At 42.7% G+C, this 18663-nt stretch overlaps 1 protein-coding gene across 2 annotated transcripts in view; it reads right to left on the bottom strand.

Moving 5' to 3' along the window:
• gas8 (growth arrest-specific 8) overlaps positions 1-17080 on the bottom strand; it is a 37856-nt gene extending 20776 nt beyond the window's left edge. For both annotated transcript variants that reach the window (XM_063067479.1, XM_063067480.1), the window contains exons 1-5: positions 17008-17080; positions 13557-13649; positions 12932-13129; positions 1830-2036; positions 720-774 (exon numbers count right to left, since the gene is read on the bottom strand). In XM_063067479.1, coding sequence (XP_062923549.1) covers positions 720-774; positions 1830-2036; positions 12932-13129; positions 13557-13649; positions 17008-17010 — 556 coding nt within the window. In that variant the 5' untranslated portion in view covers positions 17011-17080. The remainder of the gene's footprint in view (positions 1-719; positions 775-1829; positions 2037-12931; positions 13130-13556; positions 13650-17007) is intronic.
• Between the last annotated feature and the right edge of the window lie 1583 nt (positions 17081-18663).

The following is an 18663-nucleotide window of genomic DNA, read 5'->3' as shown; positions in this document are numbered from 1 at the left end:
TAGGGGCATCCACTGTTTAATCCTCTCCTGCATGTTAATGACTTAGAAGTGAAGTATAAAAACATCCAAAAGTTGATCATTTGGGGGATGAGAACAGGAAGGTGACATGAATTGATTAAGTGCATGGATCAAATAGTGTTAAAATAAGTTCAACATTGGGTAAATGTAAGGGCATCTATTCTGGACTGCTCTCCAATTGGACCACCAGCTGAAACTTCACAGATAATGAATGCTACATTTTCTTTCATCTAAACAATTACTAAAACAGCAACTACAGTCTTTTGCTTGTCATTAGATTCTAATTTTCACATTAAATTGCAACTAACCTGCTTTTGATGGTGCTTCTGAAACCATAATATTAAACTTTAAGTAAACCAGCAACAACCACACAATCAGCCAGGCTGCAGCCACTCGTCAGACTCCAACATTTTTGAAATGCTATCATCCATTTTCACTGGAAAGAAGGTCTCACAAATGCAGCTCTGTATCTTATTTCATGGTATGCATTATACTAGTATTATTTTTAAAAGTTATCTTGGCTGCTGCTTATTTTTCTCCCTTGCCTTTTTGCTCGGTAGTTAGATTCAGTAATCCTAAGTCCTTCACTTTTATTAACAAGTTAGAACTCAATGCCTTCTGCATTTTACAAAGATCTGAATTTTTAATGTGATTAATTTAGGTTGCACTTTAAGATCTACCAACAGATAAACCGGACCAACCTTCTGTTTGTTTCTCAAAGTCACTCCACAATCTTGTAATTTCTTCATCATTTTTCTGTTGGTGAACATGAAGCAAATTTTCATCACAAATGTGTTACAGCAATAGTGAAGGATGAACTTTTACTGATAGACTTCTAGCATTTCTGTCCTTATTTCAGAATTCCAGAATCTTCTGGAATTTTACTAGCACTTGCCTTCTATGTCTTGGTGACTCACTGGCTGGCCTAGCTACTTTTAAAATATTGTGAGAGTACCTGGATTTACTGACCACTTGGGGAGAGCATTTCAATTTCCAATTACCCACTGAGTGAAAATTTTCTTCTTTAAATCTGCTCTAAACCTCTTATCCGTTCCCCTAAGCCTTTATCCTCTCGTCTTAGATACCTCTGTCTATTCTGCTGTACAGCCATATATCCGTACTGCCCCTATCAATACATTTTGTGATCTCAAAAATGTTCAATCACATTGGCAGGCAGAATTTAGCTCCAGCAAAACCATTCATCTTTAATTGACACTCTGCTTCCAAGTGTAGATTAATCCTGTCTTATGATTTTTTTCCAATAACTTCTCCACCAGAAACGTTAGTATTCTAATAATGCATTCAATGTTTGTGTTAGTATTCAAATAATTCGAGACATAGTATTTGGCAATGTATTCAAGATTTTTATCCACACTTATTGAACCACATTTGCTTTAGATATCTTTAAATATGTTCTGGGTTCGCACTTCTCAAATTATCTGTTCATAAAAAGAGTCTTAGCTAATTCTAACCTCTCCTCTCAATACTTTTCAAAATTTTATATTCTCCAATTTAGACATCTTGGAGAACATCTTAGACTCAAAGTGATTCAGAAATACATTGAACCCCAATATCTTCTCATTCTGGAACACAATTTTCAAACATCTTTCACCAAGACCACCACCTTGCTCCCATTCCCAACTCAGCCCAAATATTTATCATCTATCAATTGCCTTGTATTTTTTTAGGATACTACCTACTTCTAAATGCTGATCTGAAATCTAGCTAATCATTATAACACCTATAAATTGACAGTTGAATTTGCAGTAAACACATTAAAAGGACTTAACTATGACTCTACAAAAACGTACCAGCTTCAAGGTTTTCACCATGTTTTCATTAGAGAGCTCCTGTTCCTTCAGTTCCAGCTTTAGGTTTCTCATATCATTTACTAAATGACGTTCCTGGTCATGATGCTCCTTTTGCCCCAGTTTCAGGGCCACTGTATTTTCTATCTTCAACTCAGCAAGATTATTCTGGTGTTCATATAACAGATGTTTGACTTTTTGCTTGTAGACCTATTAAAAGAACATAAACCAAAGTAAAGGAATCAAATTAATTTTGCAATTAAAAATCCTACGTACAAGAAGTTTTAAGGAATTATGAACCCCCACATTTGTAGTGGTTATTTACCCAACAGTGTTAAATTTCCTGGAGCATAAGTAAAAATAAGCAGCAGTAGTACCTAGTCTTGGATTTGGAACATGTAAAACAGGAATGGTAAAATTTAGAAATTTCAAATAAACTATTTGCTTTTAATAAATTGAGTTCTCCATAACTTGAAAATTCTCCTATTGCACTTTATTTACATTATTATTAAAGGTTACTGAGGTGTCCAGAACAAAATATAAGGAAGTTTAGAAAGGGTTAAGAACTTAACTTCAGGCAACATGGAGACAAATTTAAGAGGGGTGATGAATACAAAGTTCAAAGTTTAAGGTAAGTTTATTATCAAAGTACAATATGTCACCATATACTACCCTGAGATTCATTTTCTTGCAGGCATTCATAGTAAATACAAGGAAATATAATAGAATCAATGAAAAACTGCACTCAACCAAGACGGACAAACAACCAATGTGCAAGAAACAGCAAATTGTGCAAGTACAAAAAGAAAAATAAACAAAATAATAATAATAAATAAGTAAGCAGTAAACATCGAGAACATGAGTCGAATAATCCTTGAAAATGAGTCTATATGTTGAGGGATCAGTGTGGAGGCGAGTGAAGTTATCCCCTCTGGTTCAAGAGCCTGATGGTTGAGGGGTAATAGCTGTTCCTGAACCTGCTGGTGTGGAACTTGAAGCTTCTGTACATTCTTCCTAATGGCAGCAGTGAGAAGAGAGCAAAAACTGGATGGTAGGGTCCTTGATGATGGATGCTACCTTCCAGTAACTCTGCTTCTTGTAGATGTGCTCAAAGGTGGGCAGGACTGATGATATTATATTTCAATGCATATAGCATAGGAAACAAGTTCGATGAGCTTAAAGCACAATTAGAAATTGGCAAGTACAATGTTGTGGGCATCACAGAATTGTGGCTAAAAGAAGATCATGGCTGGAAGCTGAACATCCAACGATGCAGGTACATATCACTGATGACCTATCCACTTTCAATTTTCCAAGCACCTTCTCCCCAGTAATTTCTGCAAATTAATGCAAAATACATACTCAATTCATCTGCCATTCTTTTATCTCCTACTACTACTTCTCCAGCAATCCAATGTCCACTATTGCCTTTTTTTTACACTTTAAGTATCTGAAAAAAGCTTTTGGTATCTATCCTCTTTTATATTATTGGCTAGTTCACCTTTATATTTCATCTTTTTTCTGTTATTGCTTTTTTCAGTTGCCTTATATTGGTTTATAAAAACTACCCAATCTTCTAGCTTCCTGCTAATTTTTGCAATACAGGTGTCCCCTGCTTTTTGAACGTTTGCTTTACGAAACCTCACTGTTACGAAAGACCTACATCAGTGCCTTGCTTTTGCTTTCAGGAGGTGTTTTCACTGTTACAAAGAAAGGCAGCGCGCGATAAAAAATCAGCGCGCAAAAAAATCAGCACGCAATAAAAGGCAGCGTGCACCCCAAGCAGCTGCTCTCCCCTGGATTCAGAACAGCATTGCTTTAACACGTTGCATTGAGCAGCCGTTAGCAAGACAAGTTCTAAGGTGTTGGAAAAGCCTGAAAGAGTAAGGGTGTTACACTTAGCGTAAAACTAGACATAATTAAGCGTTTCGATCATGGTGAATGAAGCAAGGACAAAGTGAGTTGGCTTGTGGAAGTTGACGAAGATGATGTTGAAGAGGTTTTGGCGTCCCATGACCAAGAACTGATAGATGAAGAGCTGATGCAATTGGAAGAGGAAAGGATAACAATTGAAACTGAATGCAGAAAATGAAGCAACTGCGTGAGATTTTTGCTGCAATGATAAAGTACGACTTTAATTTTGAAAGGGTACGTAGGTTTTGGGATATTTGCAGGATGGTTTGAGAGCTTACAAACAACTGTATGATAGAAAAATGCACAAGGCTCAGCAGTCAAGCAAGCCTTCCACATCAGCCACTGCAGACGACGAACCTCAACCTTCGACATCGAGGTGGGCAGTCATAGGAGAAGATGAGCTGCCTGCCCTGATCAACGATGAGATGACACCCCCCGTGTCCCACCACCACAACACCTGGGCCCTGGACAGATACTGTACCGATTCGCGAAGAATGCAGTGGTAGCCGGGAGGCACACAGCACATCTTTAAGAAAAAAGCCAAAATAAACATGCTAATTAATTAGGTGCCGCCTAGCACATAATTATCGGCCCAGATCAGAGGCGATGCAATCGTCAATTGCTTCTGATCTGCGCCGACATTTACGCACCGGGCAGCACCTAATTAATTAGCATGTTTATTTCAGCATTTTTCTTAAAGATGTGCTGGGTGCCTCCCGGCTACCGCTGTGTTCTTCGCGGCAATGTATCAGGTCGGCGGCCCAGAGGGTGGGGGCCACTGCACCACCCAGCCTGCAACGACTCAGTCTAACACACCATCATCAGTGTGCTCGTCACTGTTTTTCCAATTCCGATAAGTGATACTACACTGTACGTACATTATTTCTACTTTATATAGGCTGTGTATTTTTACGTGTTATTTGGTAGATTTGGCAGCTTCATAGTTTAAAGGTTACTGGAGAGCGCGTTTATGCCAACAGCGCTTATGTGAGATTTTCGCTACGGAGATCTGTGCAGGCAATCATTGTAGAGAAGTATTTCTACTTTATATAGGCTGTGTATTTATCATATCATTCCTGCTTTTACTATATGTTACTGTTATTTTAGGTTTTATGTGTTATTTGGCATGATTTGGTAGGTTATTTTTGGGTCTGCGAATGCTCACAAAATTTTCCCATATAAATAAATGGTAATTGCTTCTTCACTTTACAACATTTCGGTTTACGAACCGTTTCATAGGAACTCTCTACCTTCGGATGGCGGGGGAAACCTGTATTGCATGCCCTCTCTTTCACTTTTATGGTGTCTTTCACTTCTGGTGTCAGCCACACTTGCCTCACCCCCCCACCTTTAGAACTCTTCTTTGGGACAAAATAATCCTGCATCTTCTGAATTACTCCTAGAAATTTCTGCCATTGCTGCTCTACTGTCATCTCTGATTGTGCCACCTTCTAATGAACTTTGTCCAGCTCCTCTCCCATGCCTCTGTAATTCCCTTTACTCTACTGTAACACTGATATTTCAGCTTTTCCCTCTTAAACTGCAGGATGAATTCAATGACATTATAATCACTGACCCTTAAGCATTCCTTTATCTTAAGCCCCCCTAAACAAATCTGGTTCATTGTACAACGCCAAATCCAGAATTGCTGTTTCCCATCTGAGCTCAACTACAAGCTACTCTAAAAGGCAATCACGTGAGCTTTCTACAACTTCCTTCTCTTGGTATCCAGTATTAACCTAATTTTCCCAAAATACCTGTATGTTGAAGTCCCCCATGATCACCAATAAGTCAGAAGGGAGCACGAACTGCAGCTCTATTGAGTTGGAAGAGAGCTTCTTCCTCTTTATCTGCCTTGCGTGTTACACGTTTGGGCGATCATGGCTTTCCACATCGAACGATCCCATGCAGCGTCAATGATACCTCGCACACTTAGGTCTGTTAGTTCTTTCACATATATTATGTGTTCACATATGTTAGTCCATATATTTTCTTCTTTGCCTTCTTCTTCCGCATTTCCCAGGCATACGGCCTCGTAATGTAAGGCATTCTATTTCTCTCTTTCTGATGACATGGCCCAGGATAAGTTTCCTCTCATTTAATGTTCTCATTAAAGATCTTTTTGTATGAGCACGTTGGAGTACTGTCTCATTAGTTACCCTATCTCTACATGATATGATATTTTCAGCATTGGACGAGAGCATGGGGACCAAAATTCTAGAGTGTCCATAGGAAGTGTAGGAACTGGTGCTGCAGAGAGTTTGAAGGAAGCACAAAAACCGAAGCAAAGGTGAGTTGAAAAGGAGAACAGGAACCATCATCTGGGAAGCCAGATGGCAAACATCAGGACTTCCACATCTGAATAGCAATTATCAGTGTTAAGAAACCTATGGTCATCATAACCAAGGCTTGTGTCTTCTATTGATCCTGGGAAAGATTAAATCCAGCAAAACAAGACCAACAAAAACAAGAAACTGATATCAAAATGTAATAAAAGATTCAGAAAGGAATTTAAAAAATAAATTCAAGGACTTATTAAGTATTTTATAAACATTTAAGAAGAATAATAAAGGAAATATAGGTTCGTTAAAGATTAACATAGGCATGGTTATACTGGATAGTAAAAAAAATGAACATTTATAATTGGACACAGTACTGAATATCATTAAGACAACAGAGAAAAAGTTAAGACAATACAGTGCCATGTAAAAGCATTCAGCCCCCAACCCTTTGTTCACATAAATGAGAATTACAACCAGAGATTTTGATCAATTTAATTGATAATTTTTATTTGTGAATCATATGCTCCTTTTTTCACAGTAGAGCTAAAAAAACAGGGAAAAATTGTAAAAGGTGAATAATTAAAAATTTAAAACTGAGAAATGTCAGCAGTCCAAAAGTATTCATCCCCTTTGCTCAGTACTTAGTTGAACCATCTCTCGCTGCAACTACAGCCTGCAGTCTTTGGATAAATCTCTATTAGCTTTGCCCATTCCACCTTGCAAAATTGCTCAAGCTGCCCAGGTTAGTTGGAGACTGGCGATGGACTGCAACCTTGCGATCTTGCCACAGATGTTTGATTGAGTTAAAATCAGGACTCTGACTGAGCCACTCCTGGACATCAATTTTCTTCATTTGAAGCCACACTCTGGTTGCTCTGGCATTGTGCTTTAAGTCATTGTCCTGCTGAAAGACAAACTTACTTTCACGTAAACACAAGGAAATCTGCAGGTGCTGAAATTTCAAGCAACACACATAAAAATTGCTGGTGAACGCAGTGGGCCAGGCAGCATCTATCGGAAGAGGTACAGTCGACATTTTGCGCCAAGACCCTTCATTAGGACTAACTAAAAGAAGAGATCTATCTCTTTTTTCAGTTAGTCCTGACGAAGGGTCTCAGCCCGAAACGTCACCTGTACCTCTTCCTAGAGATGCTGCCTGGCCCACTGCGTTCACCAGCAATTTTTATGTGTGTTGCTTACTTCCATGTTTAAGCTTTCTGATAGAGGCAGCAGGTTTTTATCCAGAATCTTTCTGTATTTAGTAGCCTTCATCTTCCCATCAGTCCTGACCAGACTTTCAGTCCTTACTGCTGAAAAGTATCCCCACAGAATAATGCTACATCTGCCATACTTTACAGTAGGAATGCTGTCACCCGGCTGATGCACAGTACTAAATTTACGCCACACACACTGCTTAGTGTTGAGGCCAACTTACTCCAATTTAGTCTCATCCACTCACACTTTGCAAAGTCTTTACGGGCAAGGATATGCCTTTTATACTTTATACCTTATTGTCGTAAAACGATTGGAACTAGAATGTACAGTCATCACAGCAATATTTGATTCTGTGCTTCCCACTCCCTGGAGTACAAATATTAAATATTTAAAATATTAAAGATAGTTAAAATTAGTAAATATTAAAATTTAAAATTATAAACCATAAATAGAAAATAGAAAAATGGAAAGTAAGGTAGTGCAAAAAAACCAAGAGGCAGGTCCGGATATTTGGAGGGTCCGGGTCACGATCCGTTCAGCAGTCTTATCACAGTTGGAAAGAAGCTGTTCCCAAATCTGGCCGTACGAGTCTTGAAGCTCCTGAACCTTCTCCCAGAGGGAAGAGGGACGAAAAGCGTGTTGGCTGGGTGGGTCGTGTCCTTGATTATCCTGGCAGCACTGCTCTGACAGCGTGCGGTGTAAAGTGAGTCCACGGACAGAAAATTGGTTTGTGTGATGTGCTGCGCCGTGTTCACAATCTTCTGCAGCTTCTTTCAGTCTTGGACAGGACAACTTCCATACTAGGTTGTGATGCAACCTAGAAGAATGATTTCTACGGTGCATCTATAAAAATTAGTGAGGGTTTTAGGGGACAGGCCAAATTTCTTTAGTTTTCTCAGGAAGTAAAGGCGCTGGTGGGCCTTCTTGGCAGTGAACTCTGCTTGGTTGGACCAAGTCAGGTCATTTCTGATATTGACCCTGAGGAACTTAAAGCTTTTGACCTGTTCCACTTGTGCACCACCGATGTAAATTGGGTCGTGCGGTCCACTACTTCTTCTGAAGTCATCAACCAATGCCTTCGTCTTGCTGACATTGAGGGACAGGTTATTATCTTCGCACCATGCCATCAGGTTCCTAATTTCTTCTCTGTACTCAAACTCATCATTACCCGAGATACGGCCTACAATTGTTGTGTCATCAGCAAACTTATATATTGAGTTTGATGGAAACTTGGCTACACAATCATGGGTGTACAGTGAGTACAGCAGGGGGCTGAGCACACAGCCTTGTGGGGTGGCGGTGCACAGAGTGATTGTAGAGGAGAGCTTGTCCCCTATTTTTACAGCCTGGGTCCTGTCTGTGAGGAAGTTGAAGATCCAGCTGCAGATCTGAGTGCTAAGGCCCAGGTTCCGGAGCTTAGGAATCAGTTTATTTGGAATGATGGTATTAAGGGCAGAGCTGTAGTCAAAGAAAAGGAGCCTTGCGTATGCGTCTTTATTCTCCAGGTGTTCTAAGGAGGAATGTAGGGCCAGAGAGATGGTATCTGCTGTTGACCTGTTGCTCCGGTAGGTGAATTGCAAAGTGTCGAGGTTGACTGGTAGGCTGTGGTTGATGTGTGCCATAACCAATCTCTCGAAGCACTTCATAGCAATTGACGTCAGAGCCACAGGTCGATAGTCATTCAGGTATGCCACCTTGCTCTTCTTCGGCACTGGGATTATCAATGCCTTCTTAAAACACGAGGGGATCTCAGACTGAAGCAAGGAGCAGTTGAAGATGTCAGCAAACACTCCAGCTAGCTCGCTTACACAGGCCTGGAGAACCCATCCCAGGACGTCATCTGGGCCCGTCGCCTTCCTTGGATTTACCTTCAGGAAGGCCCTTCTAATGTCCTCCTCAGTGACGATGAATCTCGATGCCACCAGGTCCGGTTCATCCGGAGGGAGCAGGACGCTCCTCTTCTGTTCGAATCTTGCGTAGAATATGTTAAGTTCGTCAGGAAGATAAGCGCCACAGTTATTGATATTCCCAGCCTTTTCTTTGCGCCCAGTGATCTCATTTAGACTCTGCCATAGTCTACTGGCATCCCTTTTGTTAGCCTGGGCTTCCAACTTGGCTCGATATTGCCTCTTGGCGCCCTTAATGGCTTTCCGGAGTTCATGCCTGGATTCCGTGTAGCGACTGGTATCCCCGGACCTAAAAGCTGCAGCTCTAGCCTTTAAAAGGGACTTGACCTCATAATTCATCCAAAGTTTCCGGTTAGGGAATACCCGGATCGTCTTGCAAGACACACAATCCTCCGTGCGTTTCCAAATAAAGTCCATGACAGCTGAGGCATACTCATTGAGGTTAGCTGCCGAGTAATTGAATACTAACCAGTCCACCGATTCAAAGCAGTCTCGGAGGACCTCATCCGTTTCCTCCGTCCAACGCGACACTACTTTTGACACTGTGACCTCCCGCTTCAGTTTCTGTTTGTAAGCCGGGAGGAGGAGTATGGCCTGATGGTCCGATTTTCCAAGGTGAGGTCGTGGGACGGAACGGTAGGCATCCTTGTGTAGCAGTGGTCAAGTATATTTGGGCCTCTAGTGGGGCAGGAGACATGTTGGTATAATTTTGGCAGCGCCTTTCTGAGGTTGGCCTGGTTAAAGTCCCCGGCTGTAATGAGCAAAGCCTCCAGATACCTGGTCTCAAGTTCACTGATGTTGGCATACAGTATGTTCAGAGCACACTCCACGTCCGCCTGGGGTGGAACGTAGACTGCTGTCAATATAACCGAGGTGAATTCCCGTGGCAGATAGTAGGGACGACACTTCACCGATGGGTGTTCCAGGTCCAGGCTGCAGGAGTTTGTCAGTGCCACTGTGTCCGAGCACCACTCAGTGTTGATCAGTAGGCAGACACCACCTCCCCTCGTCTTGTCCGAAGACGCCATGCGGTCCATCCGATGGATTGAAAATCCTTCCGGTCGGATGGCACAGTCGGGGGTGGCAGGAGAGAGCCAGGTCTCGGTGAAACAGAATAGACAGCAGTTCTGCATCTCCCTGCAGTAGGTGAGTCTCCTTTTAAGATCATCCACCTTGTTCTCTATGGCTTGCACATTAGCTAGAAGGATGGTGGGCATAGGGACCCTGAAGCCCCTCAGCTTCAACCTGACCAGCAGCCTAGCTCTTTTCCCACACTTCCTCGGTAAGTAGTGCATCTTTCCAGGTTTCCATCGATGCAGTGTGTTGTTGTCAGCTCTTTGAGGTAGGTGGACGCGTCCCACAGGGATCGATCGGTGGGTCGCGTCGTCGTGTGCTCTGGGTCGGGCTGAGTAACAGGGGAGGCTCCGCTGCCACTTCCAGCTGCCGGGGGTCGGGCCCCGAAACCGACATTTAATCCCGGAGGGCCGGGCTCCTTGCTGAAACAAGTCCTTAAGCCGAGTCACGGTTGCGGAGGCCTCCACTCCAGTCGAGCCTCAGGCTCGATTTCCGAGGTCGGCGGTAGAGGCCTCACTTCCGGCAGCTGTGGATGGCCAGCAATGGGGCTTTACGGTGGTCGCTTCGGGGAAGTGCCTGGGGCACATTGAGGTCTCCGCCGTCACTTCTGTGTGGTCGTCTGCTCTGGAGAGGTACTGGTCGGAATGGGCCGTGTTTCCAAGCGCTCCGGCACAGTAGCAGACCGCAGGTCTCCGGGAACGTGGTTGGCCTCGTTGGTCAGGTCCAGGTGCGGCCCGGAGTTTAAGAAGCAGTTCTGGCACGGTGGTCTCCAGCTGGGTCCGTAGCTTCGCCAGGGTGTTGTTGATCTTTATCTTGCTAAGTTGGAGGTTTAGAAGGGTTTCTCGGGTATAGGATAGTGGAGAGGGCAGTTTGTTCGGGAGAGCATGCACAGAGTCGCCCGTTACCGGCGCCATCTTGAACAATCAAAAGTGGTACATACGGCATAATTCTAATATCAGCTGGGCAGTAGGATATAGGTGACAGCAATAAAAGAAACTTTCTTCAATTGCTGATTAATGGCAAGTGGTATTCTCCAAGAACGTGTATTGAAATCTCAGCTTTTCACCTTAAACATTACTGATACCGAAGAATGAAACAAGTAATAAAGAATTCTGATCTGTGGGGAACTAAAGATACTTACATTCCAATGTAATCACTAAAAATAGAAAATGAAATATTAACCCTCGAGAGCTGAGTTTAATAGTGAGATATTGTACACAAGCTATTTGAAATTCTGCATTGCAGTACTGGACATTGAATTTCAAACAGGTATATTGTCCTTAGAAGGGAACCAAAGTAGTCTGCAAACCATACGTTAAATGAAAAGATTTTGTGACAGGGCAAATGCAGGGAAACTACTTTTTCTTCTGGAGGAATTCAGTATTCTGAAAATCAGAGCTATGCCAATTAAAAGCCGACATTCAGACCATAAGACTGTAAGATAAAAGAGCAGCTTTAGGCCCTTTGGGCGATCAAGTCTGCTCTCCCATTTAATCATGGCTGATCTTTAACCACATTCTCTCACCTTCTACCCGTGACTATTAATCTCTTTTTCAATCAAGAACCTCTGCCTTAAATACACTTAATGACCTGGCCTCCAGCGAACTCTGGGGCAACAAATTCCACAATTTCACTGCCCGCTGGCTGAAGAAATTCCCCCTCATCTCAATTTCAAAGGGGATGTCATTTTAAAACTGAGCTGTGCCCCAAGATCCTAGACTCTCCTAATGGAAACATCCTCTCTCCACATCCACTCTTTCCAGGACTTTAAGTATCTGGTAAGTTTCAATGGGAACTTGAACATTGAAAAATTGTCAACTTCTTCACATTTAGTTGTGGAAAAACAGATTTGTTTCCCCAAAGGACAATGGAAATCTGCTGAATTGAAATCTTGGAAACTTGCTGAATTGGAATATTCAAACCCTGAGATATTTACATTTTTGTTGGTCAGGGATTTTTGTTAGCATTCATTTCAAAAGGTCTAGAATACAAAAGCAGGGATGGGATGCTGAGGCTTTATAAGGCACTGGTGAGGCCTCACCTCGAGTATTGTGAACAGTTTTGGGCTCCTCATCTTCAAAGAGATGTGCTGGCATTGGAGAGGATCCAGAGGAGGTTCACAAGAATGATTCCAGGAATGAAAGATTTATCATACCAGGAACATTTGACGGCTCAGGGTCTGTATTCACTGGAATTCAGAAGAATGAGGGGGGAGATCTCATTGAAACCTTTCGAATGTTGAAAGACCTAGACAGAGTAGATGTAGAAAGGATGTTTCCCATGGTGGGAGAGTCTAGGACAAGAGGGCACAGCCTCAGGATAGAGGCATGCCTTTCGAAACAGAGATGTGGAGAAAATTCTTTAGCCAAAGGCTGATGAATTTGTGGAATTTGTTGCCACGTGCAGTTATGGAGGGAAGGTCGTTGGGTATATTTAAGGCAGAGATTTTATAGTTTCTTGTTGGACATGGCATCAAAGGTTATGGGGAGAAGGCTGAGAAATGGGGTTGAAGAGGAGAAAAATGAATGATTGAATGGCAGAGAGACTCGATAGGCCAAATGGCCTAAATCTGTTCCTATGTCTTATGGTCTTATGGATACCCAGGAACAAAGTCAGACACAAATCGCCGATATTAAATAGCAAAATAAGTCTAGGGAAGCATACATCCCTCCGTGTTAATTTTCCGGTGACCTTGCTGAATTACAGCCATTACCTTAACTTCCACCTGATGCCGTTCCTCTGCATCCTCCATTTCTCGGTCTTTGTTTCTTAATTCTGACTTCTTCTCCTCCAGCTGCCGTTTTGTGATCTCCCAAAACGTATGGATTTTATCACGTTCAAGCTGAAAGTAATTCCGTTCTTCTCGTTCCCTGTCAAGCTCTTCACGTAGCCGAACAATATGTTCTTCCAACTATGAATAGTTAGAAAATAATTATTTTAAACTGCTGAAAATCTTGAACTGTAAATAATTAAAATAAATCACCGAGGCAACTCAGCCCATTTTTCATAAACCCTGTCCTAGAAAGATCTATTCAATTAGTGTCACTCCCATGCTTTTTTTCACAGTGCTGTAAATTATTCCATTCCAATTATTCATCCAATTTCTTTTTGAAAATTCTTCTACTACCTTTTAAGAAAGGGATGATACATTAGTGTTTTTTTCCCCCCATTAGCCCTCTTGATCTTTTCTGAATTGCCTTCCAACAAATATGAAACCACCTTCCCAGAGTGGACTCAAACAACCAAAGCTGTTTTTTTTTAACAACTAAGTGTGCTAGCCAGGGTGCACTAAATAAGGTTTATGCAAATCTTCAATTTATAGAACAGAAGAATGTTACCTGCTCCTTAGACATATCCTCTGTGGAAATGCCATCAATCACAGTTGGTGCTTTTGCTTTCTTGCCAGCTTTTCCCTTTTTCTTTTTTGGTGCCTGTTTAATGGATAATTTTCATTAGTAGTACATTTGTTTCGATACAAGCAACTAAGTTTACTGAAATTATCTAGTCAAACTGACATAATTCACTTTAATATTGAGAATGTGTTTTCTCATTCAGGAAATTGGGAAGAGGTACAATATCAAGACAAGCATAGTGCCTCTTGGCTTGATGTAATTCTTGCAACAATGAATATTGTACGGAGGATGTTATGCCTTGATTGGGCGAACAACTCCCATGGATTCACAAATCTGAAAACTCTTTGAAAACACGTTGTGAAATTGGCAAATGAACCTGGGTTTGATTTGGAACAGAATGTGGAACAGTTATTAAAATTATATGGCAAAAGAGAGATTACAAATGAGGAGCAACAGGGGTTACAGGAGAAACTAGAAGTCACCATTATAGCAGTATTATCACCAACACATCTCATGATCAAAAGACTTTCAGAGAGGTTAGTTCCCATTTTCAGAAGTGCTATTCTCAACGACGATGATCTGAAATCATCAATATGGTTACGACAGAAAATGCTGTGTTTTGCTGTAAGCTTTGTAAGATGAAAGAGAAAGTTACCCAGATTTCCACTGACATCTATTATAGTCATTATTCATCAGCAATCCAGAAATAGTCACAGGTATGATGGTCGCCATCAACCTCACAGACCCCATCAAAGTCATTGACATCATCCAAATGCCAATGACAACTCTGCCTCTCACCTCCTGCACTGACAACTCAACATGTAAAGCACTATAACCACTGACATACAAGGATATGAATTAGCAGACCACCACTTGTATCATTGCAATAACCTTTCACCTCCTTGATTATCAAACATCTGCTTCAAAGAACATTCTGGTCTTTCAGGAAAACAGTTCCAGACTCTTGATACTCTAGGAGAATATAAAAATTCACCTCATCTCTACCTTAAAGAGACAGTAATCTCCTTCCCCTGTTCCAAATTCTTTCACAACACCAAACATCCTCATGACATCTGGGGTATATTTCGTATTTTTATCTTAATTTTAAGACAGCTGATAATCAAATGATATTTCATTATTTTCAATAATGATGTATTAGGCAAGATTTTCTCAGAAATCTTCATGCTCTGGAATGGAACTAAAATTTTACATTGAAACTAATGGCATTATGATTTATGTAACACACACAAAATACTGGTGGAACGCAGCAGGCCAGGCAGAAGCTTTGGAAGAGGCGATGTTTCGGGCTGAAACCCTTCGTCAGGACTAATTGTAAGAAGAGATAGTAAGAGATTTGAAAGTGGGAGGGGGAGGGGGAGATCGGAAATGATAGGAGAAGACAGGAGCGGTAGGGATGGAGCTAAGAGCAGGAAAGTTGTTTGGCAAAAGGGATATGAGAGGATCATGGGACAGGAGGCCTAGGGAGAAAGAAAGGGAGAGGGGAAAACCCAGAGGAAGATGGAGAGCAGGCAAAGAGTTATAGTGAGAGGGACAGAGGGAGAAAAAAGAGAGAGAGAAAAAAAAGGGGAAAATAAATAAATAAGGGATGGGGTAAGAGCGGAGGACGGGCATTAACAGAAGTTAAAGAAGTCAATGTTCATGCCATCAGGTTGGAGGCCACCCAGATGGAATATAAGGTGTTGTACCTCCAACCTGAGTGTGGCTTCATCTTGACAGTAGAGGAGGCTCTGGATAGACATATCAGAATGGGAATGGGACGTGGAATTAAAATGTATGGCCACTGGGAGATCCTGCTTTCTCTGGTGGACAGAGCGTAGGTGTTCAGTCTGCGTCGGGTCTCGCCAATATATAGAAAGCCGCACTGGGAGCGCCAGACACAGTATATCACACCAGCCGACTCACAGGTGACGTGTCGCCTCACCTGGAGGGACTGTCTGGGGCCTTGAATGGTAGTGAGGGAGGAAGTGTAAGGGCACTTGTAGCACTTGTTCCGCTTACAAGGATAAGTACCAGGAGGGAGATTGATGGGAAGGGTTAGGGGGGACAAGGGAGTCACATAGGGAGCGATCCCTGCGGAAAGCAGAGGGGGGGGGAGGGAAAGATGTGCTTAGTGTTAGGATCCCATTGGAGGTGGCAGAAGTTACGGAGAATTATATGTTGGACCCGGAGGCTGGTGGGGTGGTAAGTGAGGACAAGGGGAACCCTATTCCTAATGGGGTGGTGGGAGGATGGGGTGAGAGCAGATGTGCGTGAAATGGGAGAGATGCGTTTGAGACCAGAGTTGATGGTGGAGGAAGGGAAGCCCCTTTCTTTAAAAAAGGAGGACATCTCCTTCGTCCTGGAATGAAAAGCCTCATCCTGAGAGCAGATGCGGCGGAGACGGAGGATTTGCGAGAATCATTTTTGCAAGAGACAGGGTGGGAAGAAGAATAGTCCAGGTAACTGTGAGAGTCCATAGGCTTATAGTAGACATCAGTAGATAAGCTGTCTCCAGAGATAGAGACAGAAAGATCTAGAAAGGGGAGGGAGATGTCAGAAATTGACCAGGTAAAGTTGAGGGCAGGGTGAAAGTTGGAGGCAAAGTTAATGATGTCAACGAGCTCAGCATGCGTGCAGGAAGCAGCGCCAATGCAGTCGTCAATGTAGTGAAGGAAAAATGGGGGACAGATACCAGTACAGGCTTGGAACATGGATTGTTCCACAAAGCCATCAAAAAGGCAGGCATAGCTGGGACCCATACGGGTGCCCATAGCTACACCTTTAGTTTGGAGGAAGGGAAGTGGGAGGAGCCAAAGGAGAAACTATTAAGAATAAGGACTAATTCCGCTAGACGGAAGAGAGTGGTGGTAGAAGGGAACTGGTTAGGTCTGGAATCCAAAAAGAAGCGGAGAGCTTCATTATGACAAGAATTTTTTAACAAAACATTTTCCAAGTTTGCAGATCTTTTATAAATTGAGCACCTGTATTGGCTTTTCAGTTTCTTTTTGTTTGGACATCTATCTGTAATAACATTTTTCTAACTATTTAATTTTGTAGGTTAACGGACAGAATGATGCGGTAGTGGATAAAATACTAAACAAAGACTGAGTCCCTGTTTCATGCTGAGGCAGTGGGGTAAGCGCTGGCGCAGGATCCTTGCCCTGATGACTGGAGCAAAGGGAAGCAAGTACAGTTTGCTGGAAGGTGTGTATACATGGGCATCAGGCAAAGGCACAACTTGGCCCAAAAGGACTAATGATGCACCCTCTGTGGAACGGCCCACACTTCCTTAATAGTCGAACACGGGACTTCAGAGCGGCCAGCAAGGAAACCCAGCCAGGAATCAGTGCCTTCGGGGGACGGAGCGGGTGTAAGTCCATTTCCTTCCCTCTGGGTAGGCACAAACTACTCTCCCTCAACATCAGCTGCCACTCACCATGCTGCCGGCGGGGCTCACTCCGGATGTCTCCGAGCCTTCTGTTTACCAACAGCACCATGGAGACATCGCGAGAGCCCGGCGCACAAAACACCGCGAGATCGTGGTCGCCCGCCATAGCTTTGAGGGGCAGTGGGACGAAGGTCTCATGAGATGGTCGTGCTGTTTCTTTCTAGGGATCCTATGCAAAAGTTTTCACGGACAGGCTGGAGAATCAACCCCCCCCCCCAATCTATGGGGGAAAAAAAACATGTCGAGTCAGAGCACCGCGAGAGGGCTTGGAGTGAGAAGGGGGAGGAGGAGGCCGGCTGAGTTGGCTGGACTGGAAGCTGGCTGTGTTTTGCTTGATGCGTGAATGTGGTTTGGAACCTGTTGAGGGAAAGAGAGTGGGGAAGGAACGGAAATTGCTGGGACGGGGTCGTGTGGGTCCGGTAATGGCGGACGATAAGAGGCGGGGTTGAGGGAAAGAAAGTGGAGAAGGAGAGGGATAGAGACTTGGGACCAGAGGTAGGCAGCTGGGGAGAGATGGATTATTGTGAAGGGAGAAATAAAGGGAATGAGGAGGTAGTGAGGGGTCGGATGAATAAAAACCAAGACAAAGGGAATAAAAGAATAAGAAATGATAGTGGAGAAAGCTCTGAAAGTGAGGAAGATGAACAAGCTCAGAGAGGAGGTGTTGTCATAATTAGGTTTAATGAGAAGGCTCAGGGACGTAGGAAGAAAATTAACCCGTTTGTGCTAACAACAACTCAGACAAATAAAGTAGGGGAAATAGTATTTGCAAAAGTCCTTAATGAGGCAACTTATTGGTAAGATGTGCGAATGAGGAACAACTTGAGAAAGCACTCAAGCTAAAAGAGATAGGAAAATGCAAGGTGGAATACACTGGGAGGGTGGGAGCACAAAACAGTGGTTGTAAAGGAGTGATCACGGGGATACCAATGAGTATAAATATGGAGGAGATAAAGAGGAATATCAAAGGAGGGAAAGTAATGAATGTTCAAAGACTGAAAACAACAAAGGAGGGAGTGAAAAAGGAAAGTGAATCAGTATTGATTTTATTTGAAGAAGAAAGAGTGCCAAGGAAGGTGTTCCTGGGTTTCATGAGTTACCCAGTAAGGGTGTATGTGCCAAAGCCACTGAGGTGCTATAATTGTCAAAGGTTTGGACACATGGCTAAAAACTGTAAAAGGCAGAGGAGATGTGCTAGATGTGGGGGTGATCATGAATATGGAAAGTGCGGAACAGGAGTTCAACCAAAATGCTGCAATTGTGGAGGAGCTCATAATGTTGCATATAGTGGGTGTGAGGTTGTCAGATGGGAGACTAAAATTCAAGAAATAAGAGTGAAAAGAAAGATCACTTATGCAGAAGCTGTAAGAATGTCAAGAGAACAGAATAATGCTCCTAATGAACAGGGAGCAATAGGGATACGAGAGATGCAACAAAGAACAAATGACAGGATTTATGTAGACAAAAAGGCTGTAGTAACATTCATTGCAGGAGTGATTAATAGTACGGCTGAGGTAAAGTCAAAAATTGACAAAGTTCAGCTGGTGGTAAAAGCAGCAGTAAACCATTTAGGGTTAGTAGGACTGACATGGGAGGAAGTGAGGGAGAACCTCAGTAATCTGTCAAGCCAGGAAGTGTCATGTG

Source organism: Mobula hypostoma, chromosome 14, assembly GCF_963921235.1.
Source record: "Mobula hypostoma chromosome 14, sMobHyp1.1, whole genome shotgun sequence".
Classification (NCBI taxonomy): Eukaryota; Metazoa; Chordata; class Chondrichthyes; order Myliobatiformes; family Myliobatidae; genus Mobula; species Mobula hypostoma.
This window is presented reverse-complemented; position numbering and strand designations above follow the sequence as displayed.